Raw genomic sequence first — 14,538 nt, forward strand, 5'->3', positions numbered from 1 at the left:
ATATTACATAACGACCGGCAGATTTTACGGAATTGCACACTTTTAGCTTGTAGTCTGAGATTGTCCCATCTCTGTAGCTGCACCATACTTAAGCAGGGCATTTTACCTAACGCTTTCCTCAATATCTAAATATAGGGTTTTTGAGTGAGACGACCGTTTCCTTCGACGTAGCGGTGAAGTACATCAAAATATAGGTAAGACGTGCTAACTAGCCAGCTAGTTAAGTAATACTCAGTAGGAAAATGTTAAACCTTTGCAGTTATACTCCTTAATTATTGGCAGGCCTATAGCCCACCATAAGTAATATCCATATCAGTTTTTATAATTTCGAAAACACGATTACCCTCGGCGCTGTCGCTCAACCTATTTGTGCTATTTGGACGAGTTACGCGCACTGGACAGGTTGCTTTGCCTGCAAGCTTCGCTATATTATATTGCTTATGATGGGCTGTACCTCTTTGAATAATTAAGGAGCCTAACAGTACTTGTTAGAAAGGTAACAAACTATTCAGTATCAGTTAACCAGGTTCCTGGTTAGCATGACTTAGCAGTATTTTGATGGACTACACTGCTGACAATCCTGTGCTGAAAAAAGCGTTCATCTAACTCGAAAAGCCAATTTTTAAAAATTGTGTAGTCTTAGGAGAAACACCCTCCATAATAAAACGATGCGCAAGCGCTCATCACGGAGCAAACTTTATCACGGTGTATTCTTTGGGACAACTTGATGACTCTGCAGGCTACAGTAACGTCACAGTCCTGAAATCTTATGGGATATATTTTGGTTTGGTTTGGTTTATGGGGTTTAACGTTCCAAAGCGACTCAGGCTATGAGAGACGTCGTAGTGAACGGCTCAAAAAACAACTCAGAGAAAGTTCGCAAAAAACGTAATTTTTCAACCTCCTCCGCAACCTGTCCATCAAAAAGTTTCGTTTAATGTCAAGAAATCTAAAACTGCGTAATTTAATTAAGTTACTGCGCAAAGGGCTCAGATATGCAAGCCCTTCACGTACGCGAATATTCCTTATCTGGCCATGACGACTGCCTATATTTGTCCACTGATTCGTTCTTCCAATTGCACTGTCGTTGTTAATGCTTGGCAGAATACAGCTGAAAGGCCCAGCGTAAGCCCACACGCGTTTTACAAGGCGTGTATTGTCCACGCTATCTTCAGGTTCATCGTTCCTCTGAAAATCATCGTGCGCTTTATTACTTTCTTCTGGGAGGTTCAGATACGTAAACATTCGCTGTTTTCTGGTGATGTGTGGTTGTTCATTCACTTTTCCTTCCATTGCAGAATGAAGCGTTGAAGCAGATTAAGACCACATCCATCAGTGGCACGGTCACCGCTATACCATCTTTCACCATGGCGGCTATGTCGTGGAAGACAACCACGACCTGGGACGCCAGCCGGCCGAACTGGCAAACCGACTACTCGACTCCGGTGCTTTATAGCCAGGTGCTAATACACACCTCTTTGTTACCGATGGAGAGAGGGCGAGTGATTTTTAAAGCATAGACGATCATAAAATCAGTGAAGAAACATTTGACAAGCTTTAGTTGCCGCGGTGGATGTTTAATTCGTAAAGTGAAATTATTTTCTCGGTTAGAATATTCTGCCGTGGTCGTACCCCGTCCGATGAAACGCAGAACAACGCCCAGCAAATTTGAAATCCCTTTGGGGGATTTCCTTCAACATTTGACCAACAGTGTTCCCACTTCGAGCTATTGATCAAATCGCTCTCGCCCTACCACAAGCTTGCTGTCCCGGTTTTCTCAGTTTGTAGAGCGACTGCTTCAGTGAAGCGGTGGCCTCGGGTTCGAGCTCCGGATCAGGACGAATTTTTCTTTAACTAGGAAGTTTCTCAGAAAGCTGTATAGCTTTTCTTTGTAGCCGTATGGCTGCGCTTGGGTGGGTGCCAATAAGGAATTGCTGCCTTACTTCAAATTTTTTAAAAGGACGCAAGTGATTTGCTGATTGCATGAAAGTTTTCTGACAGTAAGAAAAGTTTGCTTAAAACAAAAAGTTTACTATCGCTTTCACAGAGCAATAAGCTGTTTTGAAATGATATATTGGAGGTGCCTGCTATTGGCTATGTTTAGCCACATGTCCAGAACACGTGGCCACAAATGTAGCGAGGTAATATGGGTAATTGGTTATATCGCTAAGCGGCTCACCCGAAAGACGTGGGTTCGATCGCGGCCTCGGCGGCCAAATTTTGATCGAGGTGAAATTCTAAAAGCTTGTGTACTCTGTGATGCCAATGCACCTTAAAGAACCCCAGGTGGTCGATAACTCTGGAATCCTTCCCTACGGCTTTCCTCATAGCCTGAGTCACTTTTGGACGTAAAGCCATATAAGGCATGACCCAACCATTGGTTCATGGAGTTAGAAGCAAAGGAACGCCACGCAAACGGACGACAAAGCACTGTGAAGAACACAGCGCGCGTTTACTCGCCGTGTGGTGCTTGTCTGTAGCACTGCATTGGTTCCTAGACATGCTAAGAAATTCTGTTCGGTTTTAGGACGGGCCCACGTTTTGAATCATTACTGTTAACGTAAATAAAAAAAAATTATTTAATGATACGCCAGCGACAACAGGGCTACGCCGCAGGCAATAGAATGGCATTTATTGCCAGTATCCAAAATACAGGAAAAATAAGCTGCCCGGGCATACGGCGGACTTGCGATGCTGGCTGGTCATTTTTAAAAATATATGCGGGGGGGGGGGGGGGATTGTCGCTTGCTCCAAATTTAAATTCGTGGACTTGGGCACATTCATTCATAAAATGCGGAAGCAAACATTCCAGAGGACGCTACACTGGGTTTCATTTATTTATTTATTATACCCTCAGGGTACAAATGTACATTATAGAGGGGAGGGGCGGATGCAGGGGCATACACATTGTACAGAAAAAAATTATTAGCAAAAAATATACACAATCTCTGTGAAACCAGTACAAAAACGAAAGTAAGCATACAAAAAGAATGAAAAAGAACAAAGTACAAAGAGTAAGTTACGAAATCGGTAGCGGTGTTATTAAATACAGAAAAATATGACAAGGAAAACAAATAATAAACAAGGATTGCAGTTCCTAATAAACAAACAGTCGTAATGGAAATATGAACACCATCTATGAACGCCATGATGATGATATGAGCACTAGCTATGAAAAAAAAACTGTGTAATGCTGATTTAAAGTTCTCAATTTCAGATATACTTGTTAGTGATGCTGGTAGGTTATTCCAGTCATTGCTTGTCCGAGGAATAAATGAGTATGAATATGCAAGCGTATTTGAGTGTGGAATATGTACCTTTTTGCTGTGGTCACGGCGAGTTGAAATGTATGACGGTGGTTACGATAGCGTTAAGCGATAGGTTAAGATAGCGCAAGGTTGTGTTGTGATGGTATATTTTATGAAAGAGAGACAGGCGAGATAGCTTTCTTCGTGCCGATAAAAGTGGTAGTTGTAAGTATGTTTTCATATTAGTAACACTGGCGGTCCTTTGGTAGTTGTTTAAGATATTTGTACGAGGGGGTACCCAAAAGAAACCGGACTAATTTTTTTAATCGGTACAGCTTCTGTGCTACCGCGTTTTATCGCTAGGAGCGCATATAACGAACATTTCAGAGTAAGTATGCCGAGTGCCGTCGCTGAAGGAGGTCAGACTAGTTTAGGAAGAGTTTTAGAGTGACGACTGTTTTGTGTGAGTGTCGTTTTTGCAATGGCTGATTTTCGTGAACAGTGTGCTCCGGTGAAATTCTGATTTTTTCTTGGAAAAAGTGGAACGGGAACTCTTGAAATATTGAGAAAGACGTTCAAAGACGATGCTATGGGGACAACTGAAGTGTCCCTGAATTAAATCCTGAATCAAAGCAACCGTCATGCCAATGGAAAACTCCAAATTCACCTCGCCTCAGGAAAGCTCGTCAGGTGAAACCAAACCTCAAAACAATGCTGATTTGTTTTTTCGACATGAGAGGAGTCGTCCATTCAGAATTTGTTCCGCAGGGTCAGACAGTTAACCAGGCTTTCTGCTTGGATGTTTTGAAAAGATTGGGCAACAGTGTTTGGTGGAAGCGGCCTGATTTGAAGCAGACGGGCGACTGGTTTTTCCACCATGGCAATGCCTCTGCTCACACAGCCCTGTCTCTACGACCAATTCCGACCGAAAATGGCATGACCTCTGTTCCTCAACCCTCATACTCACCCGACCTTGCCACGTGCTACTTTCTTTATTTCGTAGAATGAAAAGACAGGTGAATGAAAGCGTTTTTCTGATGTTGCTGAGGTGAAGAAAAAAACGACGGAGGGACTGTCAAGCATCACAAAAGATGAATTTAAACAATGTTTTGAAAAATGAAATGAAAGATTCGACAGACGTATCATTGTAAGTAGAGAGTACTTTGAAGGATATTGAAGGTCTGTGCTGAAAATGTGAACAAATAATTTCAAACAAAAATAAGTCCGGTTTCTTTTGGGTACCCCCTCGTTTTGCCTCAAGAGAATGTATGAGTGTTACGTGACCGGGATTCCAGACAGATGACGCGTATTCAAGTTGTGGACGAATGTAAGTTGTGTACAATAGTAAGTTTAATGATGATGGTGGAAGGCGGAAATTACGGCGTATATATCCAAGGGTGCTACTGGCTTTAGAAGTGATATAATTTACATGCGATTTCTTGTCTTCGCCCAGACGAAGACAAGTCCCCTTGGCGAAACGTTGGCTCTAGCAAACTGAGGTTTTCTCCTCCCTTGTTCATTTTGTGATCGCCAAGGACCATCTACCGCACCCTCTCTCTACCATGCGATTTCCAAGATAGATTATTGGTAATGAGAACTCCCAGATACCGGTATGATGTCACCGATTCTAATGAGACGTTATTAAGCATATAAGTGGGACTTATGTGGTTAGTGCGAGATACTGTCATTGATTTGCATTTGTTATTATTCTATGACTTCCTCCAAGGGATGACAGTGCGACTAGCAAGGCTGAATCTTTTCTCGTTGGCGGGTTGCTGCTAAGGGTATTAGAGATAATTAAAGGCTTTAAATTGTTCGGTTTATTGCTCAAAGTGAATACTAGCGTCATCTTGTAGCTCGTAGTGCGGTAGTGTATTTTCGCGAAGCAAGGCACCGAATGTTTCGTGGGATTCTGCCTAGTATCTACACGCTTTCTGCAATACAGAGCGGTGCACAGGGCGGCAGGTTGGCATAATGTCATTGACGTCAGCGTTCCCCTCTGTAGAGTACACTTTGTTTGGGCAGGATGCGTTCGACTGCGGAAATCTTTTTTATCAAATTCAGCAAACTTTCGATGGAAGACATATTTCTTCAAGTTTTCTTCGTGTCATTCATTTCACTCCTGCGGAAATTATGACGATTTGGGAAAAATTGCATTCGGGCTAAAATTAAATTTCGCCTTATAGGTAAGACGCGGCAGCGTTAACTAGCAATTGCTGCTTTTTTTAAAGTTGTTGGATTCAAGGGACTGAAAGAGGGCAATGCGAATCAGGGAACAAATGCCGCTTTATGACTTGCTAATCAAAATCTGTGGAAATGGGCGTCGACAGAGCATGTAATGCGACGACAACATAACCGATGGTTCTAAAAAGTAATGGAATGGGTTCTGAGATTAGACAAAAAGCAGCAGGGGGTGGCAGAATTTTAGGCGGGCGGATGAGGTTCTGAAGTTTTGCGGGGAGAAGCTGGCCGCGGCAGGCACAAGACAGAGTTAGTTGGAAAGACATGGGAGAGGCCTTCGCGCTGTAGTACGCGTAGTCAGGCTGATTATGACGATGAGCTCTTTCTATTTGCGCGTCCTTTCTATTTACAGAAGACGAAGAAATATTGGGATACAGCCTGACGCCCCTCACTGCCACTCCGCGGATGCATCGTTCCCGCTCGCTAACCGCGGAGTGGTTCGTACTCGAGGGAACAAAGGGAGGGAAAACAAAGCGCGAAAAGTCATATGTTATTTATTACACTTGCGATTAATACACAGAGCGGGCCAGCTAGCTATAAAACATCCACGAGGCATTCCTCAGAAGTAGAAGGCTACGTACGAAGGGCTTTCGACTTACCGGCTGGGGCAGGGGCACGTCTTGGGAGGTATCGGCGGCGATCGTTTGTACGCGCCGACAATGGTGGCCGGATCTACCCGCGCGCGCCGCATTTTTTGGGGCGAAGCCATCCCCTAGCATTGGCTGGGGGAGGTGACGAGAGCGCGCGTTCGGTGCGTTCGCTTCGCTGCGTGGAACCAGAAGTCCAGCGGCAGAGCGTGACAGATCTAGGTGCGCCGGTCGCGGATTGTGACGAGAGCGCGCGGTTGCTACCGCTCGTGAAGCTGGCCGTATCCCGAAGAGACTCTCAGTGGCTCCGCAGAACTCCGCGTAACCTTCGAGGTGGCACTCCCGTCGCTGCTTTCACTTCCACCATGAGGGAGATTTCCTCCTCGCCCAGCTGGTGCTAACCTGACGCACAATGATGAAAATGGTTGGCCGCGTCGACACAAGGGGGGGGGGGGGGGGGGGACAGGTTTTACACAAGATCTAACCGTGTCGTACGAACCTGCATCAGCTGCCTAGGGTAGCGTGTGTGACTATCACCGCAATGGTAAGGGGTACAATTATAAACTAATTACCTGTTTTGTTCTGAGCTTAATTCATTCATTTTGCATCCTTATACTTCATAAAAACAAATCAGGCATGCCGTCACCACAGTGTGACTTTTAGCTTAGGTTCTAATATTTTCATTGAAGAGCTGAATTAGCAACATCACAATCCTCTCGACCAATCCTGAATTTGGTGACAATGCACATGGCTTTTGCTGCGAGCATCCGCTCCAACACTGTCGCGCAAAAATGTCTCGTCCTAGCCTCAACATGACTTGCATTTGTACGCAGGTCTGCGACAAGCTGATCCACCAGGGACCCGTGTTTAGTCCGTCGACGATGCACATGTACACGGGGTGGCCGAACAACAAGGATCTCATCACGTTCGACACTGCAGACACAATGCTGCAAAAGGTACGTCTTTTAAAATTCCTGACATCAAGTGATTTAAAAAAAAGAAAAACGTTTGAAATTTTGAGCATTGAAAACTGAAATCACATGCAGAGCGCACGGATATTACGAGCACGACGCTAAGGATAAAAAAAACCGGAGTGTTGAACTCTTTACCACACCGACTGCAAAGGAATCGCCAAAAAATGTAATTCGTGATGAAGTCCGCATGCCTGCGCTCATCTAGTTCCGTGCTCCTTTAGTGATAGGGCCTTCGTTTATTTGGTCATCATTGTGGGTCACTGCACACCGCGGCAGCGACGAAAAATATATTATGCAGGTAATTTTTCCCGATTAAACAAGCTGCCCGTGTGCCTTGCAGGTGATGACATCCTTCCCCGCAGGTTTTTGTAGAAGCGCAATTTGGCGATAATACATTCGCAGAGCCAGCGGCTATGACTCGAGTGCACTGTTCAGCAGAGCTACGCGAGTTGGTTGTCATCTGTAGGAGAACTAGGAGCATGGCACCATATTCAAGAGGACATTAGGCTGTCCGCCGAGGCCGCAATGCGCTGCGGCGAAACATCTTTCTAAAGCGCTTGGCATAGAGCGCTCCCGCTGGTGTGCCGTTATCGGCTTATACATCGTGCCCTTGTAATGCCAGGAAATGTAACTACATAGGCACTTGGATGTCCTTGCTTGCGTCCTTTACTAAGTGGAAGTTATGATGTCCTGCTGCCCCATTTTATTCTTGTTTTTATTTTGAAAGCAATACTACTCTTAAGAACGGCCTTTTCGCGTAGCGGCGGCCAATTAGCACGTTGGACCTTTAGAATGACCCCTGACGTCATACCATGCCTAGTGACGTCACAGCGTGACGTCACACCAGGAATGAGACGTGCTACCAACTCGGTGCGTCGGGTAACGGCGGCCGCTTGGCACGGCGAGGAGAGGCGCTAGTGACGATATGGCGTGACGTCATACCAGGAACGAGAGACAGGCTACCAATTCGGCGCGTCGGGTAACGGCGGCCGCTTGGCACGGCGCGCCGCGCTCTTCCCGCTAGAGGCCCTGCATATGCAGTATAAAACACCTGCTTTCGCAACATACCAGGCTTAACCAAACCTAAGCCCCCGCCAATTTTTCATTTGGAAGGGACAGGTGAAAAAATGGTGCCTAGTGGGCCGCGTGTAGTCATCTAACATGTAAAATTGTTATGCATCTTTATACATTTCTAGCTTTTTAAATCTCTTGAAGGTCACAACAACTGTTGTTCTTGCCTCTGCGACTCTTAAGCTAACATTAAAGGTGCAAGACCTCGAATTCATGTCTTAGAGATGAAACCACTTGAGGCCTATGGTAGCAAAATCGTGCTCGTACACGTAACCATGGGCGTCCGGAGGGGGGGGCAAGGGGGGGGCGGCTGCACCCCCCTGGAAAATCACTCACTCGAACCGTGAGTGATGGCCGCACGCCAGGGGCGGTGGTGCGCTCAGCCAAAAGGGTAAAAGCAGCCCCGCTTCGACGCTTGGTCACATCTGCGAAATGCCGCGTCCGGGCGCGCGTCGTTCCGCCGTTTTCAAACCACGCCACCGCCAGCTCTGCTGAAGGACGACCTGTTGCAGACATGCAGCGGCACCGGCGAGCATGTGTTTCAAGCCGTCTTGAGATGGGTGTCTGTTTCTTTGATCTCTAGAGAGATAGCGACACGGAGGCAGACAGTGCACAGGGCACAGGTGGTGGTGGTGGTAGTGGTTTATTTAAAAAAAAAAATAAAAATAAAAAGTGAAGCAAAAGAGTGTTGCCGGCCGCGGCAATTGCTATCTAATATCTTAAGCACCCGAGCTGCAGTCGGCGGAAACGAAAGGGAAAGGGAGAGGATAGTGAGGAGAAGTATAGAGGGGAGCGACAGCGAGAAAGGACAGGGGAGAGCTTTGTACACTATTTACAAAATACAAAAGTAATCAAGTTCGCGCCGCTCGCGCGCTAAGAGGGCACAGGTCGCTCGCTAGAATCAGGATACGTTCGTACGCCGGCCACCGATGAATTCTTGAGGGGGGAAGGACAAATCAGCCGTGTCCACCCCCGCTTTGTCGGGCTGCTCAGGGGCAAGCGGGCGACGAGTTGGCGCCGCCGCCGCTCGCTGTCTCCTCCGATCCACGGGAGAGCTCAGTGCGGTAGAAGCGCCGCTTTCAGAACCTTCGGCAAAGGGGATTAGCTGCTTTTGTTCACGGCGACGCAGTCTCCAGAGGCGCCCCCACACCAGCGTTCCTTGCGTCTTCTCCGAAAACCAGCGCCTTTGGTCAACGCAGCCCGATGGCGCCTGCCTGGCTCGCCTGTCACCTCTGGCTGGGCCTCAAATCACAACAGCGCCCATGTACTGTGCGTGTCAGTGCATGGTAAAGAGACCCAGGTGGTCGACATTATCCGAAACTCTGTACTACTCCGTCCCTTATAGCCTGAGTCGTTTTGGGGCTCTGAACCCCATAAAAGCACAAAAACAAATTTTCCGACCGAATTAATTGCGGGTGTCCCTTCCCCTCGGAAGTCGCGCGGCGTTCCTTACACCCCAAAAGTGCGCATTCGTGGATATTGTGGCAAGTAAGCCCTTGCACATGTGCGCGCCTCTGTGTTTGTGTTTCGGTGTTTTTAGTGGCGGGTTGTCAACGAAGGTGAGAACAACCAAGACAGCGGACGAGAAAACGACGAGCGGCGAGCAGTGTGTGTGCGGTTGCTCGACTGTGCGGATGCGCGAGCAAGATGGAGCGAGGTGTATGAAGCTGCGAGCGTGCATTTATCTTGTAAATAAGTTTTCGTTGTATATAGTCATCTTTTGTTTTCAACGTACGCGTTCAACCATTTTTCCAATCAATATATATGATGACTGTGCACTGAGAGCGTGTAATGAAGCACAGAAATGAATTTATCACCCGTGTAACTACGCAATTCGCCCAGAAAAATCCGAGGCGCCTACAGTTGCTGTTCAAGGAAGACTGACTGAGTGACTGTAGTTGCGTGTTTGTGAACATATTGCGCTGTGTGCTGGTCATCAATTCGGGTGAGTCGAGAACCCGTATGCAGTAAGACTGAGCACTTCGAGTATTGATAGTATCTTTTTGCATTTTTATTAATTTTAATTGTTTCTTTGTTGATAAACTCCAATGTATCTCTACAATCCGCGCTTTAATTTGCTGCTTGTAATTTTCTTTCATGTGTGTATTTTACTTATTTTTTATTTATATATAAATAAATAAATTTACTCCGCAAATAGTGCCTTTTCGCTACGAATATACCCCCCCCCCCCCCCTCCGGCGCCAATAACCAATGGCCCCCCCCCCCTGAAAAAAATTCTGCGGACGCCCTTGCACGTAACCCAAGACCACTTCTTAAGGCGCAAGCTCTACTCGCCCATTGAGCACAAACTTGTCTGGTGTGTGTTAACACTCGTTGGTACTCATAAAAGATGGCGTCTTCTTCAAACCTGGCAGGTGGCGGTTAGCTTAATAATTGGTGGTTCGAGGTTATTTAACACAATCTGGATAGCACAAATTCTACCAGTGTCAGCACCTGGCACCTCATCCCAGAGCAGTGGCGCAATGCTTAACCGCTGCACTACTGCGCTAGGAGTGGTTGAGTACTCTAGGGGATCTATGAACGTTGAGTAGAGAAAGACCCTTCTGAATATATGACAGAAGCCAACAGCCACAGAAACCAAGGGGCACAGGTTTTTTTTTTCTTAAATTAATTTGTTTATTTTGTGGTGTTGATCAATTTAGAATATTACATATTATGTCATCGCTTAAAGCTAATTGATTAGAAAAGCAGAAGAAAAAACAACCCCATGCCGCCGGTGGGATCCGAACCCACGACTTCCGAATTACGCGTCTGGTGCTCTACCTCTGAGCTACGGCGGCGGCTGTCAAACCTTCTGCTTTCGGGGGTATTTATGTTTACAAGTAACCTAACCTTGAGAGTGTTCATCAGCGCCACCCACGTTCATAAGCGGCGGACGTAGAACGTCCTGATTTACCGCTGGTGTGACGTAGAACGTCATCGAACGGAGAGGGTGGAAGCTGTGTGAGAACCCTCTTATGCTTCCTATATGGCATCAAGGCTGCCAGAATCGAGGCCCTCGATAAGCAATTAAGCAAACAAGGAAGGGGAATGAGGGGCTCGTTGTAAATATGACGGACGTTACCCTTTTAACTGCCGCGTCATACTGATAACGCTGAGCGCGGGCCGCGCTACGGCGACGAGTCCATTCACTAATTTAGCGCGCAGATCAGGAGGGTGCGGCGACAGCTCGGCGGTGGCCACGCAGATGCATGCATAGGCAGAACTGGCACTGCGTGGCGTGGGGTTACAACGCGGCGCAGCGCGTGGCTAGTGCGTTCACAAAGTGAGAGGGCAGGCCCACGCCTTCTTAAATGTAAGCAGTCCTGAGTACCTTTTTTTTCTTCTGAGTTTCTTGCAAACATGCACTCAGTGAATAAATCTCCACCGTTTGTTTTAATACAGTGTATATGAATTTGCTGTTCACAACCCGGGATGATAACGTAATTCACATATCGAATAATTTGATGCCAATCAAAGGTAACCCGCGCACTAATCTAAAGATCTCTATCAAGAAAATTGCGAGAAATCACAGTAAACATCCGTGCAACTCGTGTTACCTGCATGCACTGATTTAGGACACTGATCATTCTTTATTCTAAGCCAGGACCGGTCGTGATACTGGTGTAAGCACTGCCCAGCTGCACGCACTGAGCCGCGCTTGCGCAATCCTTCCCAAAGAAACGGCCCATCATACTGAGAACTATGTTGCCACGAAATCTACACACAGTTGAAATGGCTAGCACTGAACGGCATCACAGTTGGTTGCGAATGCAATTTAGGTTGCCCATCTACCGCGATGCTATTTTGGAGATGTGTCGTAAGAGCTTGAGCAGCGCACTGATCGTAGAATTAATCATCATAACTGTGGCATGTGTGACAGTCGCTGTACCTTAATTACTGACTTCATTTTAGTCGCAACGCACACTTAATAGCAAGTGTTTACATTAGGTCCGAACGCTCCACTTTCCTTTTGCGGCATACGAAAGCCAAGTTATTTGTACACGGTAGTGAGGGCTATTTTATGTTCATGGTTTATTTTTACTGGTGTTGCAATGGAACGGAGAGTCGCACGCAATACTGTTTTACAAACAGCCGCATATCGGTTGTCCGGCAGCGCCAACTAAGGACCACTAATTCTGAAGTTAAAAAAAAGGATTGAAATCTCATCTGGAATAGCCCAGTGGTTTAATGAAAGGGTAATAAATTCTGTAACTTAAACAAAAAGCTAACAACGGCAGGTAGAAAGAAGGAATCAATATAATTTGAAGTTTGAAGTTTTTTTTTTCATCACAAAGCAAAAACTGTTACATGAGATCAGCTGAGATCAAGAAGAATAAATAGGCACGGGTGGGGATGCAACATCGATAACACAAAGTGGTGATCGCTTAGAGTAAATGAGTGGATTCAAAGGTGATGCCATTTTAGCAAGTCCGAGAGAAAGGTGATGCCATTTTAGCAAGTCCGAGAGAGTCCGGTAGGTGGATGAGGTTCAAAAATTTGTTGGAACAAAATAGTCGGGTGAGTTAAGAACCGGGTTAATTATAGGCCGGTGATAGGTGCCTTTGTTCGTCTGTGTACTCACGCTGATTGCGCTGGTGACAATGAAGAGAGGTTTGCCATATATTATTGACCCAATATTGATTAACTGTTCATGTCTAATTTGAACCAGATGCAGATGTACTTCTCCGCCTTCGATCCACTCCCGCAAAAGCACGGCTGGGCGCTCTACGACGTCGACTACGATGATTACATCAACAATTGCTCAATGGGATCCGCATTCACTCGTCTGAAGGTCATAAAGAAATACCTGATGTTCTGACGCAACGGGCGACGACCAGTAGAGAAAAGAAACGAAGATGGCTTCTTGTGTTTTGGTGTCCTAATGTAATATTTCCTCATTTATATCTATGTTACGAACGTTGCAATGTGAAATTTGGTCTTAGTCACATATCAGGGTGTAGGCAAAATGTAAATGCGCTGCAATGCAGCACCTTAGCGTTGCAGATAATTCGAATATCCTGGAAGAGAAGAAAGTATTCTCAGACCATTGCCAAGCACATCTAATTTTCTGTTGTAATAATTTAATCAATTTAAATTCAGAATAAATGTTTTGAAAGTCGTTTTATCTACTTTCCTGAGCCCCCTAAGCTGAACACATTTCCACTCAATATTCAATAAATGTTCTTTGCAGACGACAGTTTAGCATTCCACAAGTTTATTTCCTGTAAAATTTATTACTAACCACGACCAGACAACAGAAGCAACAGGCTTTTTCAGTTTTTGCCGTGTTAGTCGAATATTCGCTCCTCCGGATGCTCCTAGATTATAACTGCACCAGCTGTCATTGGAACACGAGGAGCTACGCTTCCCAATTACTTAAAATATGCCATATAACGCGATAAAATCTGAGAGCAATCGTATCAGTTATGAGCGCCGAGAGTAGACAATAACCCTGGCTAGTGTAACACATTTGTAGGAAGGGCTTCCCGATCTTGTATTATCGCAAGAACATCATTGTAAGAACCTTAAAACATTCTCTTCGGCTTCTTACTTCCCGCACTGACTATTCAAAAAAATGTGTGCGTATGCGTTGAAGTGGAAACAACACTACAATACGGGTAAGTCTCGCAATCTATCTCACAATCGGGAAAGCTGGTATATGGTAGGGCGAGAGCGATTAGATCCACAGCAAGAAGTGGGAATGCTGTTGGCTATGCAGGTAAGCACCCTAATCACTGAGCCACAGCTGCGGCCTGCCGGCGCATGCCACATACGCACATGATCCTCCTCCTCTTAGCGCGGCAAACACCAACTGCGCTTACTCCACGGACTGTCCGCTACTACAAATGGCCGCTGTGGCTAGGTCGTTGGGCACTCGGCTACTCAGCCGGAGTACCTGAGGGCGAAGCTGACCGCGGAGGCCGCGATTCGGAGGTGAAATGCAAAAGGCGCCCATGTGGTCGGCGCTGTCATTGCAAGTAATAGATCCCCAGGCGGTCGAAAGTAATTCGGAGCGCTGCAGTAGGGCATCTCTCTTCTTTCAGTTCCATATTTCTCCTTTCTCTCATGGCACGGCTGAGGTATCCACCGAGAAGTTGATCAGCTACTGCACCATTTCCTCAACAACCAATAATTGTTTCACTGTTACATCGATTCAAATAGTCCAACTTTTTACCTTACTATACAGAATAGTGCGGGTGGGGTGGGGCGGGAAATGGACAGTGTTGGCAGGCTTACACCGTGAGAGATAGAAAATGTAGATCGTCACGATGTGGGCACAAAGCGTTCATTTTAGGGGCATTGCGAGGAGCCATTGCGGGACACCAGTAATTGTTCTTTTGTAGCCGTCGCATAATACGTTCGTCTGCCTTCGATAGCCCCTTTACCGGTGGAGGGAACTGGCGATGCCTGTTC

At 46.2% G+C, this 14,538-nt stretch overlaps 1 protein-coding gene across 1 annotated transcript in view; it reads left to right on the forward strand.

The window, feature by feature from the left end:
• LOC149328633 (uncharacterized) overlaps positions 1-12,945 on the forward strand; it is a 56,503-nt gene extending 43,558 nt beyond the window's left edge. Inside the window, exons 8-10 of the mRNA XM_089559041.1 lie at positions 1,299-1,460; positions 6,910-7,032; positions 12,794-12,945. Of these exons, the coding sequence (XP_089415167.1) occupies positions 1,299-1,460; positions 6,910-7,032; positions 12,794-12,943 (435 nt within the window). The 3' untranslated portion in view covers positions 12,944-12,945. The remainder of the gene's footprint in view (positions 1-1,298; positions 1,461-6,909; positions 7,033-12,793) is intronic.
• Positions 12,946-14,538: the final 1,593 nt, after the last annotated feature.

Source organism: Amblyomma mixtum, chromosome 9, assembly GCF_055824585.1.
Source record: "Amblyomma mixtum isolate Tamu chromosome 9, ASM5582458v1, whole genome shotgun sequence".
Classification (NCBI taxonomy): Eukaryota; Metazoa; Arthropoda; class Arachnida; order Ixodida; family Ixodidae; genus Amblyomma; species Amblyomma mixtum.